Below are 14,401 nucleotides of genomic sequence, written 5' to 3'. Positions count from 1 at the left end.
ATAAAGTTGTTTATGGTGATCCTTTATAATGCTTTGATTCCTGTAAGGTTGATTGTGATGTCTCCTATTTCTTTTTTTTTTATTTTTATTTATTTTTATTTTTTTTAATGTTTATTTTTGAGAGAGATACAGAGCATGAGCAGGGGAGGGGCAGAGAGAGAGGGAGACACAGAATCCGAAGCAGGCTCTGAGCTGTCAGCACAGAGCCCGACGTGGGGATCGAATGCTCAACCAACTAAGCCACCCAGGCACCCCCTCCTCTTTCATTTCTAATATTAATCATTTGTGGGGTTTTTTTCCTTCTCAGTCTAAATAAAGTTTTGTTAATTTTGATATCTTGAGGAATTAACTATTGGTTTTCATTGATTTTTCTCTATTTTCTGTCTTCTGTTTTATTGATTTCTGCTCTAATTTTTATTATTTCTTTCTGCTTGCTTGTTTTGACTATATATATAAGTTTATTTATTTTGAGAGAGGGTGAAAAAGTGTGTTGGGGGGGAGGGGCAGAGAGAGAAAGGAAGAAATAGAATCCCAAGCAGGCTCCACTCAGTGCAGAGCCCAACGGGGCTTGATTCCATGACTGTGAGATCACAACCTGAGCCTATATCGAGTCAGATGTTCAACAGACTGAGCCATCCAGGTACCCCAAGTATATATTTTTTTCCTGCTAGTTTTTCAAAATAGAAGCTTAGGTTATTGATTTGTGATCTTTCTTATGTAGAGATTTATAGCCATAAATTTCCATCTAAACACCACTTTAGCTGCACATAATAAATTTTAGCATACATACAGCCCCCTCGCAGCCACGGTTTTGCTTTCCATGGTTTCAGTTATCTGTGGCCAACCATGGTTGGGAAGCAGACAATCCTTTTGAATCATCAGAAGGTCAGTAGTAGCCTAATGCTTTGTCACAATGCTTCCCGTCATTCATCTTACTTCATCTCATCATACAGGCACTTTATCATCTCACATCATCACAACAAGAGGAAGGGTGAGTATGGTAGAATACGATATTTTCTGAAAGAGAGAGAGAGAGAGAGAGAGCACGTTAACATGACTTTTATTACAGTATATTGTTATAAATGTTTTATTTGATTATTAATTATTGTTAGTCTCTTACTGTGCCTAATTTATAAATTATAATGTGTAATGTTAAGCTATATACATTATAACTAAATTATTAAATTTTATCATAGGTATGTAGAGGAAAAACATTAGGATTTGGTACTGTCCTGTGGTTTCAGGTATCCCCTGGGAGTCTTGGAATGTATCCTCCACAGACAAGGGAAGACTACTGTATTGTTTTTATTTTCATTCAGATCAAAATATTTTTTAAAAATTTTTTCTAATTTTTCTTGTTTCTTCTTTGACCCATTGATTATTTAGAAGTGTTATGTGAATTTTGAACTTTTTTGAATTTTGAATTTTTTTTTGAATTTTTCAAATTTCCCAAATTTCCTTGTTGATTTATAGCTTAATTCCATTGTGGTTGAAGAACTTTATCTATTCAGTTTAAAAAAATTTATGGAGACTTATGATCTAGCATATGGTTTATCCTGAAGAATAGAATGCTGTGTTCTGTAGATGTCAGGTTAAATTGGTTGACAGTGTTATCTTCTACTACAAGTTTTTCTTGCTGATTTTCTGTCTAGCTTTTCTGTTATTGAGAGTGGCAGTATTAGAATCTCCAACTATTATTTTGAATTGTCTATTTTCCTCTTATATTCTGTCAAATTGTGCTTCATGTATTTTTGGATTCTACTGTTAGGTGCCTGCATATATGTTTATAATCATCCTATCTGAATTGACCTTTTCATCATTATAAAAAGTGCTTCTCTTTCTTTATTAACATCTTTTGATCTATCTATCTATCTATTTAAATTAAAGTTGGTTAACATACAGAGTAGTATTGGTTTTAGGAGTAGAACCCCAGTGATTCATCACTTACATATAACACCCAACAAGTGCCCTCCTTAATGCCCATTACCCATTTATCTCATCCCCCACCCACCATCCCTCTAACAACCCTCAGTTTGATCTCTGTACTTAAGAGTCTCTTATGGTTTGCCTCCTTCTCTGTTTTTATCTTATTTTTCCTCCCCTTCCTCTGTGTTTTATCTGTTGTGTTTCCTAAATTCCACATATGAGTGAAATCATGAGAATTTGTCTCTCTCTGCCTAACTTATTTCACTTAGCAAACCATACTGTCACAACATCTTTTGTTTTAAAGTCTATTTTGTCTATTGTCTGTATAGCTACTTCAGCTCTCTTGTAGTTACTCATGGTATATCTTTTTCCATCCTTTTACTTTTTTCCCCATTTAAAAAATCGTGATAAAATTAGACATAAAATTTACCATCTTAACCATTTTTAAGGTGTACTTCACTGGCATTAAATACAGTTCTAATGTGCAGCTATCATCACCATCCATCCCCATAATTCTTTTGCTCTTGTAAAACTGAAACTGTCTCCTTCCCCCCCAGACTCTACCAACTATCCATCTACTTTCTGTCTATAATATTGACTACTCTGAGCACCTCTGAAAAGAGGAATCATAAAGTATTTGTCTTTTTGTGACTGACTTATTTCTCTTAGCATAATATTTTCAAGGTTTATCATATTGTAGCATATTACTGACTTTCTTTTCTTTTACTTTTTAAGGCTGAATGATATTCCATTGTATGTATATGGACATTTAGGTCCCTTCCATATTTTAGCTATTGTGAATAGTACTGTTATAAACATAGATGTACAAATACCTCTTGAAGATCTTGTTTTCATTTCTTTTGAGTATATACCCAGAAGTTGACTTGCTGGATCATATGGGAATTCTAGTTTTAATTTTTTTGAGGAGCTACCATACTGTTTTCCACAGTAGTTGTACCATTGTACATTCCCATCAGTAGTGCATAAGGGTTCCAGTTTCTCCATATCTTTGCCAATACTTGTTATTTTCTGTTTTTGTGTTTTGTTTTTTGCCTTTTTTTTTCTTTTTGATAGTAGCTATCCTAATGGGTGTGAGGTTGTATCTGATTGAATTTTGATTTGCGTTTTCTTCATGATTAGTGATGCTGAGCATCTTTTCATGTGTTTATTGGCTGTTTTTATATCTTTGGGAAAATGTCTATTCAAATTCTTTGCCCATTTTTTGATTCAGGTTGTTTGGGTTTTTTTGTTGAGTTTTAGGTGTTCTCTATATTCTGGATAGTAATCCCTATCACACACTTGATCTGCAAATATTTTCTCCTATTATGTGGGTTGCCTTTTTACTCTATTAATAGTGTTTTTTGATACACAAAATTTTTCAATTTTCATAGTCATCTTGTCTAGTTTTTCTTTTGTTGCCTGTTCCTTTGATGTCCTATCCAAGGAATCATTGCCAAAGACAATGTTATGAAACTCGTGTCCTAAGAGTTTTATTGTCTTAGGTCTTACATTAAGCTCTTTGATCTATTTTGAGTTTTGGTATATGGGGTTAAGGGTCCAACTTTGTTCTTTTGCATGTGGATACCCAGTTTTCCCAGCACAATTTGTTGAAGAGCCTAAATGTCCCATCAACTGACGAATGGATAAAGAAGATGTGGTTTATATACACAATGGAATACTACTTGGCAATGAGAAAGAATGAAATCTGGCCATTTGTAGCAACGTGAATGGAACTGGAGGGTATTAGGCTAAGTGAAATAAGTCAGTCAGAGAAAGATAGATACCATATGTTTTCACTCATATATAGATCTTCAGAAACTTAACAGAAGACCATGAGGGAGGGGAAGGGGGAAAAAATTTACAGAGAGGGAGGGAGGCAAACCATAAGAGACTCTTGGATACTGAGAACAGAGGGTTGGTGGGGGCTCTGGGGAGAAGGGAAAGTGGGTGATGGGCATTGAGGAGGGCACTTGTTGGGATGAGTACTGGGTGTTGTATGGAAACCAGTTTGACAATAAATTATATTATAAAAAATTAAAAAAAATTAAAGTTTTACTTCACTAGTAATCAAAAAAAAAGTCTGAGCAGAAAAAAAAAAAAACTGGGCTGCAAAGACATGTGGAGGTGATGGCTATTCTAATCTTATTTTATATGCTTGCATATTAATTGGGCAGAAGCTCTATTTTCATCTCTGAACTTAGCCTAATGTCTGGCACATATCAACTGCTCAATGAATGTGTGTTACATGGACAGATATTCTGTTCCCATATACTGGGAATTGGGAGTCTGTTAGATTTTCATTGCAACAAAACAATTTGAATGTCTCATGAGTTTTAGCCCAATTTCTCAAGGTCTGAATTTGGTTTCCCTTTCTTCCTTTGGAACCCTAAAAAATGAATTTTAGCCTACCACAACTTTAATATGTGGCTTTCTTGCCTGAGCATATGGCAATAGAAGCTTAACATATAGTGATTAGACAGGAATTCCATAAAAACTATAGAGGCTATGTCTGGAACCACTGAAAACTATTAAAAGTATAATAAAACAAGTGAAAACTATAAAAAAATATAGTTACCCAATGAATATGACAATATCTTTATATTCAAAATGATGCCATTGAAAATTAGATCAATTTACTACTCACTACTACCTTATTTGAACTTTTAAGTCTCAATTTATTCAATAGATAACAATTTACTGTTATTCCAACAATTTGACCAACTTGTTCAAGAGCATAGGCCACTGGTCATGGAAGCATATATCAGACCAGTCTTTCTGGAACCTCAGAAAAGGTACCTGACCATTTTAGCAAGTGATATTTAGTAGTGAAGTATTTTGAAAGAATGTCTTCCTTTCACACTACCCCCAAAAAACATTGAGTATCTACTCAAATGGACCTTGTAGATGAGCTGAAGAATTTCTTCTCCTCCTAATGTGTTTGCTTTCTCTTTTGCTGGAAAACAGTGCCTAACTTAGTCATTTAGACAAAATACCTAATTATAAAACCAAAAGAATGCAAAGCTCTGCTTATCGGTTTCTCTTAGAAGATGAGGTGTTGAGTGATAAGGTTTTCTGTTGTCCACCCTGCTTAATTTTCAGCTTTTTAATTGGAGAATCACTTTCTGCCCCCACCCTTTTCTATTTTAATAGGAAACCTCCATTTTAGAGGAATACAATATCAATTGGACTCAGAAGCTGGGAGCTGGAATTAGTGGTCCAGTTAGGTAAGAGACCCACATGCAAACTATGGCAAAGTTGCTCTGAGGAAGGCCATTTGACCTACATTGGCCATTAGAAACAGCAAGTGTGCCACATTTGTGAAATAACTTTAACAAGTGGAGGTATTTATGTTAGGCTTTTTCTCATCCATTTAGAAATCTAATTGAGCCACTGGTCTGTAATGTAGAATCATTTAAGATACTGAGGTTGCGGAGCTACTCTTGAGAGTCGCCTATAGCCAGCAGAGGCCATTATTCCTTCCTTGGCCATCCTCAGGTTGCTTTCACATGGCGCGGGAGCTGAGGCTTGTGCAGGGTGGGTGAGATGGCTTTTCTGCCTCTCCACCTGCTAGCCCTAGGGGCAAGTTTATTTGGATGCATCTGGATATATTCTTGATTAGAAGTACAATTCTAAGGGGGCACCCAAGTGGCTCAGTCAGTTAGGTGTCTGACTCTTGATTTCGGCTCAGGTCATGATCTTATGTTTTGTGAGATTGAGCCCTGTGTTGGGCTCTGTGCTGGCAGCGTGGAGCCTGCTTGGGATTCTCTTTCTCCCTCTCTCTCTGCCTATCCCCTGCTCGTGCTCTCTTTCTCTCAAAATAAATAAGTAAACATTAAAAAAAAGTACAGTTCTAAAAGAACTTGTTAAATTCGTTTTCACTGTTAATAGATGATTTCTGATTGAATTTTTTTCTTCCAAATCTAGAGTCTGTGTGAAGAAATCTACTCAAGAACGGTTTGCACTGAAAATTCTTTTTGATCGTCCAAAAGCTAGAAATGAGGTATGGCCCTTTGTTGCCTTGATTTGCCTAAGTATTGGAAGTGCCTAAGAATTATTCTTTTTACAAGTAAGGCAGAGAATACAGAGATGCACAAAGAATTTTATATCCATATTTACCTCTTTTCCCTATTCATGTTATCATTTTAAAGTGGTCCCATATCTATCAGTGCCAAAGGCTGATAGAGTCTTATTTCCTTTCAACTCCCTCTTGTTCTTTTTCAGTTAATGTAGTTCTTGTGCCCTGAACTGTTCAGGTTTACCTCAGCTTATACTTATTGGACAAGGTCCCTGAAGAGTGGAGAATGGTGAATAGTGTCTTGTAAGTGCTGTAGGAGGGCTGTGACGATGTGTTTCTAGTTTTAAAAAAAACACCTTTGTTTTAAATCACCCAGATGTTGTGATGACATGTTAGGAATATGTACAATGGAGGACATACTCTTTTGCTTAGAGATGTATGAATAATTTCTGAAACAAAATGAGTTATTTGCCAGATTTTTCATTTGCTAATAGATGGGGCAGCAGAAAGTAAATTTGTTGGTGAGGTGAATCTTTGTTCTCTTTAAGGTACGTCTGCACATGATGTGTGCCACACACCCAAATATAGTTCAAATTATTGAAGTGTTTGCTAACAGTGTACAGTTTCCTCATGAGTCCAGCCCCAGGTAAGACTACATAGGGGTCATCTCCTCATATCCACCTCTCCACATGTAGGCCAAGGTGTAGTGGGGTTTTCCTCTCTTTTGTGCTCTCTCTCCCCCTCCCCCTTTCTCTCCTTCCTTCCTTCCTTCCTTCCTTCCTTCCTTCCTTCCTTCCTTCCTCCTTCCCTCCCTCACTCCCTCCCTCCCTCCCTCCCTCCTTCCCTCCCTCTTTCCTCCTTTTAGTTTGGAAAATTTCAAACATTTGTAAAAGCAGACAGAATTATTCAGTGAATCCCCAGGTACCCATCATGCAAACTCAACAGTTACCAACTCATTGCCAGTCTTGTTTTATCTATGCCCCACCTACTCTCTGGGGCCCCCTGATTATTGTGATTACTTTCTATTTAAAAAAAAAAAAAAAGTATGTAATGTAGAATTAAAACATTCTATTTCAAATTAGTGAAAGAGGACCAAATATTACTAGGCACTGTCTTTGAAGTTGATATGGCAAAAAGCCCTTATTGCTTAGTCTGACATTGCTTTTAAAGGAAGAAATCAACATTATTCTTTTAGCTGCCAAATATTTGGCAAACCCATTGAGTGGCATTCCAGGTGTCTTCCAGGGAATTCAAAGTTAAATAAGGTATGGTTTCTACTGGGGGTACTGAGATGTAAACCTGTCATCATAGCAATGTGATAGGCACCAAGGAGAGGCATCCATAAAATACTTTGAGCTTATAAAGGAGAGGAGAGCTGCTAACTGTAGGCTAGGGAGACAAGGTGTCTCACAGTGGTTATGTCGAGGCTAGGACTTGAAGAGGATGGGTAGGAGTCTTCTGGGTGGACAAAGAAGATGGATTTGTAAAAACAAATGGGAAATCAAATGATTGTTTCTTACAACTGTGCTCTGTTGGTGAAAGCATTTGGATGGAAACTGGAAGCATGTACATCAAAGAATGGTAACCAGAATTCTGATTTTTTTTCTTTTTGACACCATAAGAATTTTTGCTTTTTTTTTTTTTTTAGTAGCTGTGTAGCCTTGTCCAGCTGTCCTGCTGGGTATGCTGTGGGTCACATGGAAAACTAGTGTAGTGGGGACAGGAGTGGAGAGAGAGAGACAGAGAGAGAGACACGGATATAGATACAGTCACAGACAGACACAGAATGAGAGTGAATTACCAGGGTGGCCCAACAGCAGCCAAGTGACTTGAAATTCATGTTCTACACAAAGTCATACTCTGTTTTCGATACATTTTCCATCTAGCTGCCCTAAATATGATACAAAACATGTCACTTAATATATCACCCCCCCCTTTAACATCTAGTAATAACAAGTACAGTATCTTCAAAAGGATCATTGTCTTCAAAACTTAATTATTTTACTCCCATTTTAGCTTAGAAAATTTTAGGTGTGGGCTATTTCTTATTCATAGTGTCTAGTTGGTAGTGACAAGGGTCCACTTAGAGGGGTGTGGGCGGGTCAGACTTAGGAAGCAGTTATTACACATTTGGTACATGAGGCATCTTTAGGTTAGCTACTTGATGTTTCAGGTTTTTTTTTTTTTTTTTAACTTAACAAAATCAAATGCTTTCAAACAGGGCTCGACTCTTAATTGTAATGGAGATGATGGAAGGGGGAGAGCTATTTCACAGAATCAGCCAGCACCGGCACTTTACAGAGAAGCAAGCCAGCCAAGTAACAAAGCAGGCAAGTTAACCCCGGGTACCAATCAAACTGCCAACAATGTTGGTTAACAAGCACAATTTCATTGGGGGGAATAAAAGAAAGCTTGAAGAAAAGCTCTATTTGATCTCTCATTGCCTGCTTTGTTATGTAATCAGAAAAGATGCTTTGACAGGAGAAATGTGACCCCTTTTATGCTTTGGTGGGGAGCACTGTATTTTTAAGTGGTTGTCAATTGCTTGTCTATTATAAGATTTAAATACACTCTGGAAGGAAGGTAATTTTTAAATTCCTTTTTAGACTGTAGCTATTAAACATGTAGTGTCTAAGCACTATTGTTGGACTTGGAGATAAATTGCTACTGATAACACCTGAAAGATTGTATGGTATAAAAATATGTTCTAAGATGATTGTATACAAGACACTTTGCTTTTGAGTCACCTTATCAGATTTTCATAGAATTCTAAGGTCTTTCTAATTCTGGGTTATTCCTGATTATAGTCTATTTTGACATCATGTTTTATTGCTACAGAAATGATTTATGTCACAAACAATACTAGGAATCTAACTGAAATTACCTCTTGAAGAGGTGAAAAGCTAGACTCTCAAGGCTTATCTTCAGGCCAAGCAAGCAAGGCAAAAAGCAGGAAGCACAGCCTAATTGGTTCTTAATAAAAAAATTATTCTAAATTTTCCATGAGCCTCAAGCATTTTTTTTTTTCACTTGTAGCAAGAATTACTATCAAACTCTACTTACTGGGCCAGAGACCCTTGCGGTGTTAGCGGAAGACTTGACCCTCTTATAGCACACTACCTATGCTTGTGAGTGCAAACCACAGCCAGCAGCCTCAAATCCAAGCTCTACCAATGTGAAGGAGCCTCACGCATTATTAGAAGCCTCCTTTCTGGTAGGGAGGAACTGATATTTGGAATGCCAAGGACAATTCCATACTGAGAACTAGAAAACAGGTAGAATTTGTTCTCTCTATTTAATTTTAAAAAATACACCTCATATTTTTCAAATATTTTAAATCTTAGGATGTGCTCTGATAATCTTCTGTAAAACAAAAACCCTTCAAACCCACTTAAATAGGTGACATTTCATTTCAGCAAATGGGATGAGCAAATTGGAACATCTGGTGGAAAAATCCAGTTAGCTGCTTTCTATTTTTCTCGAAGGCAGAGCTTGGAGTTGAGCCCCCTGGAGAGTGCAGTTCCCTTCTGAGCCAGGTGTTAGTGGCCACTGCCCTGCTGGGCAACACCCAACCCTACGAAGGCTGCCTGGCACAGCGCTTACTCTGCAGCCCCGTTGCATCTCAGATGAGTGGAATTGGAAGCATTTCATTCTTCCCATTTCATACAGGATTTAACCATCAGTTTACTTTGACAAAAGAAGTGTGTTACTGTTGTATTTTCCTCTTTGTTTAATAAAATACAGGTTGCACTTAAACTAAGTTTAATTCATTTCTATTCCTTGGTACCCAAAGTCTTACTTAATTTCTGCTTTAAAACTGAAAACTGAAAACTGACCGCAGTTGTAATTGACTTAATTAAGGATCTTTTTTTTTTTTTTTTTTTTTTTTTTAACATCCTGAGTTCTCTAAACCAGGAGCATTAAAGAGCTGTCTTTTCTAAGATGTGGTTGCTCCACTGTCCTTTTCCAGATAGCTTTGGCTCTACAGCACTGTCACCTGTTAAACATTGCTCACAGAGACCTCAAGCCTGAAAATCTGCTCTTCAAGGATAACTCTTTGGTGAGATGACTTGTTTTGCTGCATTTTAGTGCTGCCACGCTCAGCATGGTTCAGGAATGGGTGTGTAGGTGTGTTATGTGTTTGGAGTGCTCTGAATCCATGGTGAGGAGGCTTTAAGCTGAAGTGCTTCAGGCAGCCTACTTTCCCCACTTGTTTCCTTGCTAGAGGCTCAGAGAAATTCTACTGTACCCCTGGCATTGATAATTTTGGATGGTACTGATAATGCATTTGTAAGACTTAAGATTTTGGATATTATTTGGAGGTACTTTGGGAAGGGACAGTAATCTATATGCTGTTAAAAATTACCTTCAGGCGTAATGGTTATATTTGCTGTTAATTTTGATCAGGTGTTTTTTCCTCTCCTGTCTCACCCCTTGCCCTGTGTACCATGTCCCACCAAATAAGTTGCTCTGGCTATTTTGAAGTGATGGTAAAAGTGAAATCGCACCCTGGATCGAAAAGAGATGATGGGCCAGTAGATAGAGTCAGGGGGCACTTGGCTAAGATTTTTTTTTTTCTTTTGGCTAAAATCTTGATTTTAGTACTGCAAATTACCAGTCATGAAACAAGGCCAACTGTGAGTGGGCAGAAATTCTTTACCTCTGTATTACTAAGAAAGATTCTTCAGTATGAATCATTGTCTTCAGATGTGAGGACATGCTATTCATAGGCTCAGGTGTTAGTCAGAAACCCATGAGTGAGAGCTCAAGGTAATATGTCTTCCACTTGGATTTTCCTTTAGTGTTTACTGAGAACTCTGGAGCAATGACTTCCATTTGCTTTATTTTAGGATGCCCCAGTGAAGTTGTGTGACTTTGGGTTTGCCAAAATTGACCAAGGTGACTTGATGACACCCCAATTCACCCCTTATTATGTAGCACCTCAGGTAAGTGTTTGCTGTTTCTGCCACAGGATGTATCACCATGCTGTCTATAGACTCACATTTCTTCTCTTCTGCAGCACAAGTAGGTGTGTATTACAAATGGGAAAGGGAGAGCTCAGCTTCAGAAACCTACAGTCTGCTTAATTAGGTGCAGGCATTTTCTTCTCTTAAAATCAACTTCTTGGGGCGCCTGGGTGGCTCAGTTGGCTAAGTGTCTGACTTTGGCTCAGGTCATGATCTCATGGTTTGTGAGTTCAAACCCCACATCGGGCTCTGTGCTGACAGCTCGGAGCCTGGAGCCTGCTTTGGATTCTGTGTTTCCCTCTCTCTCTGCCCTTCCCCGACTCGTGCTCTGTCTCTCTCTCAAAAATAAATACACATTAAAAACAATTAAAAATTTTTTTTAAATTAAGAAATAAAATCAATAAAATTTTAAATTAAAAAATAAATTCAACTTCTTTTAAAATCATGGTTTGATGTACAATTAAAAAAACTCCTACTTTAAGTGTAGTTTGATGAGTTTTGACACAGATACTCCTGCATAATTACTACCACAATCAAGATATAAAATATTTCCATCACTTCAGAAGCTCTTGTGAACTTTTGTAGTCAGTCTGCTCCCAGCTTAACCCCTGGCTCCAGGAAAGCACTGATCTGCTTTCTGTCATCATGGGTTAGTTTTGCTGGTTATAGAAATTCATATGAATGGAACTTGTGTACCTGTTGTATTTCACTTCTTTTGCTTAGCGTGTGTTTGAAATTCATCCATGTTGCTGCACATAGCATCAGTTCCTTTTTCTTGTTAAGTAGTATTCTATAATAGGACTAAGCCATGTTTTGTTTATCCATTCACTGACTGATGGCTATTTTGGATTGTTTCCTTTTTGGACTATAATGAAGAAAGCTGCTGGGAACATTCATTTACAAATTTGGGGGGACATCTTTTCCAAAATGGTTGTACCATTTTACATATTCACCAGTTAAAGAGTTTCGGTTGCTTCATGTTCTTACCAACTTATGTTACGCTTTATAATCTCAGTCTTTCTGGTAGGTCCACAGTATTATTTCATTATGGATTTGATTATAGCATTTTCTTAATGGCTACTGTTGAGTGCTTTTTCATGTGTTTGTTGGACATTCTATTGTGAAATATGTGTACACCATTCTCTTGTAAAGTATGTGTACAAATCTCTTGCCCTTTTTTGGTTGGTTTTATAATTGAGGTATAAAAAGTTCTTACTGTTTTCTGGATACAAGTTCTTTGTTGTATATGTATATTACTTTTTATTGCTACCATGACAAATTGCCACAAACTTAGTGGCTTGAAACAACACATTTATTATCTCAAAGTTTTGGAGGTTAGAAGTCTGAAATGGTTCATGATGTTGGCAGGACTGTGTTCCTTCTGGAATCTCTAGGGGAGAATTCATTCCCTTGCCTTTTCCAGCTTTGTGAGGTGCCTTGCATTCTTTGGCTGGTAGCCTCTTCTTCCGTTTTCAAAGCCAGTAGTATGGCATCTTCCAGTTTCTCTGATTTTGACACTCTTGCTTCCCATTTATAATTGTGATTACATTAGACACACCCAGATAATCCAGGATAGTCTCCCATCTCAACATCCTTCATTTAAATATATATATTTTTTAACGTTTATTTATTTTTGAGACAGAGAAAGACAGAGCATGAATGGGGGAGGGTAGAGAGAGGGAGACACAGAATCTGAAGCAGGCTCCAGGCTCTGAGCTGTCCGCACAGAGGCCGACGCGGGGCTCAAACTCACAGACCATGAGATCGTGACCAGAGCTGAAGTCAGATGCTTAACTGACTGAGCCTCCCAGGCGCCCCACAACATCCTTCATTTAATAAAACCTGCAAAGTCCCTTTGCTCTGTAGGGTAACATATTCACAGGCTTCAGGGATTAGGACATGGAAATCTTTGGGGAGCTATTATTCTGCCTACCACATATATATTATGAATATTTCTCTCAGACTGTGGCTTGCATTTCAGTTTTCCTAATGGTCTTTTGAAGAGCAGCAGTTTTTTGTTCTTATTTAAAAAATTTTTTTTAATTTGTTGGGTGAAACCATTTCCACCTCTCCCACTTGCATGCGTGCATATGCACACATGCGCACCACACTGTTCCACCCCAGTAAGCTAAGCAGCCACCTAGTGGAGAATGGAGCCATTACACTAAGTCCTGCCTAAGTGCGCTCTCCAAGCATATCCCCTAGAAAAACAGCATTAGGCATTCCACCTGCTTAGTGTATGGACTATGGAAGGCTTCATAGTTTCAGTTCTGGGGTAAACTGGATGTAACTTCATTCGGGTTTCATTCTGTTCGCTGGTTCATTTATTTGTTCGTTTTATTTGCTTCTGTTTTTGCTTAAATGTTTCCTTTTTTCTTTTTCCTTTTCTTCCTCATTCTTGAATACAGAAAGAAAATTTTATTTTTTATTTTTATTCCTTTATTTTTTATTTAAAAAGTTTTTTTTATTTCTCTTTCATTTTATTTCGTTTTATTCTATTTTATTACATTAAGTTTTTTTAATTTTTAAATTTTTTCTTATCTTTTTTTTCTTTTATCCTTTCCTTTTTTTTCTCTGTTCTATCAAGCTTCTGTCAACAAGCAGACCAAAACACACTTAGGATCTAGCTTCCTTTATTTGATTTTTGTTTTGTTTTAAAATTTTTACTTTTCATCTTTTACTTTATTAATTTTTTTCTTCCTCCAAAATGACAAAACGAAGGAATTCACCCCAAAAGAAAGAAGAGGAAGAAATGACAGCCAGGGGCTTAATCAACACAGATATAAGCAAGATGTCTGAACTAGAATTTAGAACCACGATAATAAGAATACCAACTGGGGTTGAAAACGTCATAGAATCCTTTTCTGTGGATATAAAAAAAATAAAATCTAGTCAGGAAGAAATTAAAATGTGATAACTGAGACGCAATCTTGAATGGATGCCATAACGGCAAGGATGGATGAAGTAGAGCAACGAATTAGCGATTTAGATGACCAGATTATAGACTAATGAAGCAGAAAAAAAAGAGGGAAACAAAGGCAAAGGAGCGTGATACAAGGCTTAGAGAACTCAGTGACTTATTAAAAAGGAATAACATCTGAATCATAGGAGTCCCAGAAGATGAAGAGAGAAAAAGGGGCAGGAGTTTTATGTGAGCAAATTATGGTGGAAGACTTTCCTAATCTGGGAAGGACACAGACATCAAAATCCAAGAAGCACAGGAACTCCCATTAGATTCAACAAAACCCGACCATCACCAAGGCGTATCATAATCAAATTCACAAAATACACAGACAAGAAAGAATTATGAAAGCAGCAAAGAAAAAAAAAGTCCTTAACTATAAGGGAAGACAAATCAGGTTTGCAGCAGACCTATCCACAGAAACTTGGCAGGCCAAAAAAGAGTGGCAGGTATATTCAATATGCTGATTTGGAAAAATATGTAGCCAAGAATTCTTTATCCAGCAAAGCTGTCATTTAGAATAGAAGGAGA

General features: G+C 37.2%; 2 protein-coding genes and 1 non-coding gene across 8 annotated transcripts in view; 1 reads left to right on the top strand and 2 right to left on the bottom strand.

The window, feature by feature from the left end:
• MAPKAPK5 (MAPK activated protein kinase 5) overlaps window positions 1–14,401 on the top strand; it is a 42,225-nt gene that overhangs the window by 7,122 nt on the left and 20,702 nt on the right. For 2 of the 6 annotated variants that reach the window (XM_040443850.1, XM_040443849.1), the window contains exons 2-7: window positions 5,077–5,150; window positions 5,851–5,926; window positions 6,490–6,587; window positions 8,163–8,271; window positions 9,912–10,001; window positions 10,792–10,887. In XM_040443850.1, coding sequence (XP_040299784.1) covers window positions 5,077–5,150; window positions 5,851–5,926; window positions 6,490–6,587; window positions 8,163–8,271; window positions 9,912–10,001; window positions 10,792–10,887 — 543 coding nt within the window. The remainder of the gene's footprint in view (window positions 1–5,076; window positions 5,151–5,850; window positions 5,927–6,489; window positions 6,588–8,162; window positions 8,272–9,911; window positions 10,002–10,791; window positions 10,888–14,401) is intronic. The other 4 variants (XM_040443854.1, XM_040443852.1, XM_040443851.1 and 1 more) reach the window with 3 other exon arrangements.
• Window positions 629–14,401, bottom strand: part of TMEM116 (transmembrane protein 116) — a 155,044-nt gene continuing 141,271 nt past the window's right edge. Inside the window, exon 11 of the mRNA XM_040443860.1 lies at window positions 629–1,017. Coding sequence (XP_040299794.1) covers window positions 967–1,017 — 51 coding nt within the window. The 3' untranslated portion in view covers window positions 629–966. The remainder of the gene's footprint in view (window positions 1,018–14,401) is intronic.
• LOC121010500 (small nucleolar RNA SNORA62/SNORA6 family) lies at window positions 8,970–9,123 on the bottom strand. Its single transcript, XR_005781209.1, has one exon. It is a non-coding gene; the product is annotated as a small nucleolar RNA SNORA62/SNORA6 family (small nucleolar RNA).

Source organism: Herpailurus yagouaroundi, unplaced genomic scaffold (genome assembly GCF_014898765.1).
Source record: "Herpailurus yagouaroundi ecotype Mexico unplaced genomic scaffold, PumYag 191, whole genome shotgun sequence".
In the NCBI taxonomy this organism is placed as follows: Eukaryota; Metazoa; Chordata; class Mammalia; order Carnivora; family Felidae; genus Herpailurus; species Herpailurus yagouaroundi.
Note: the sequence above shows the minus strand (reverse complement) of the source record. Positions and strands in the feature narration are given on the sequence as shown.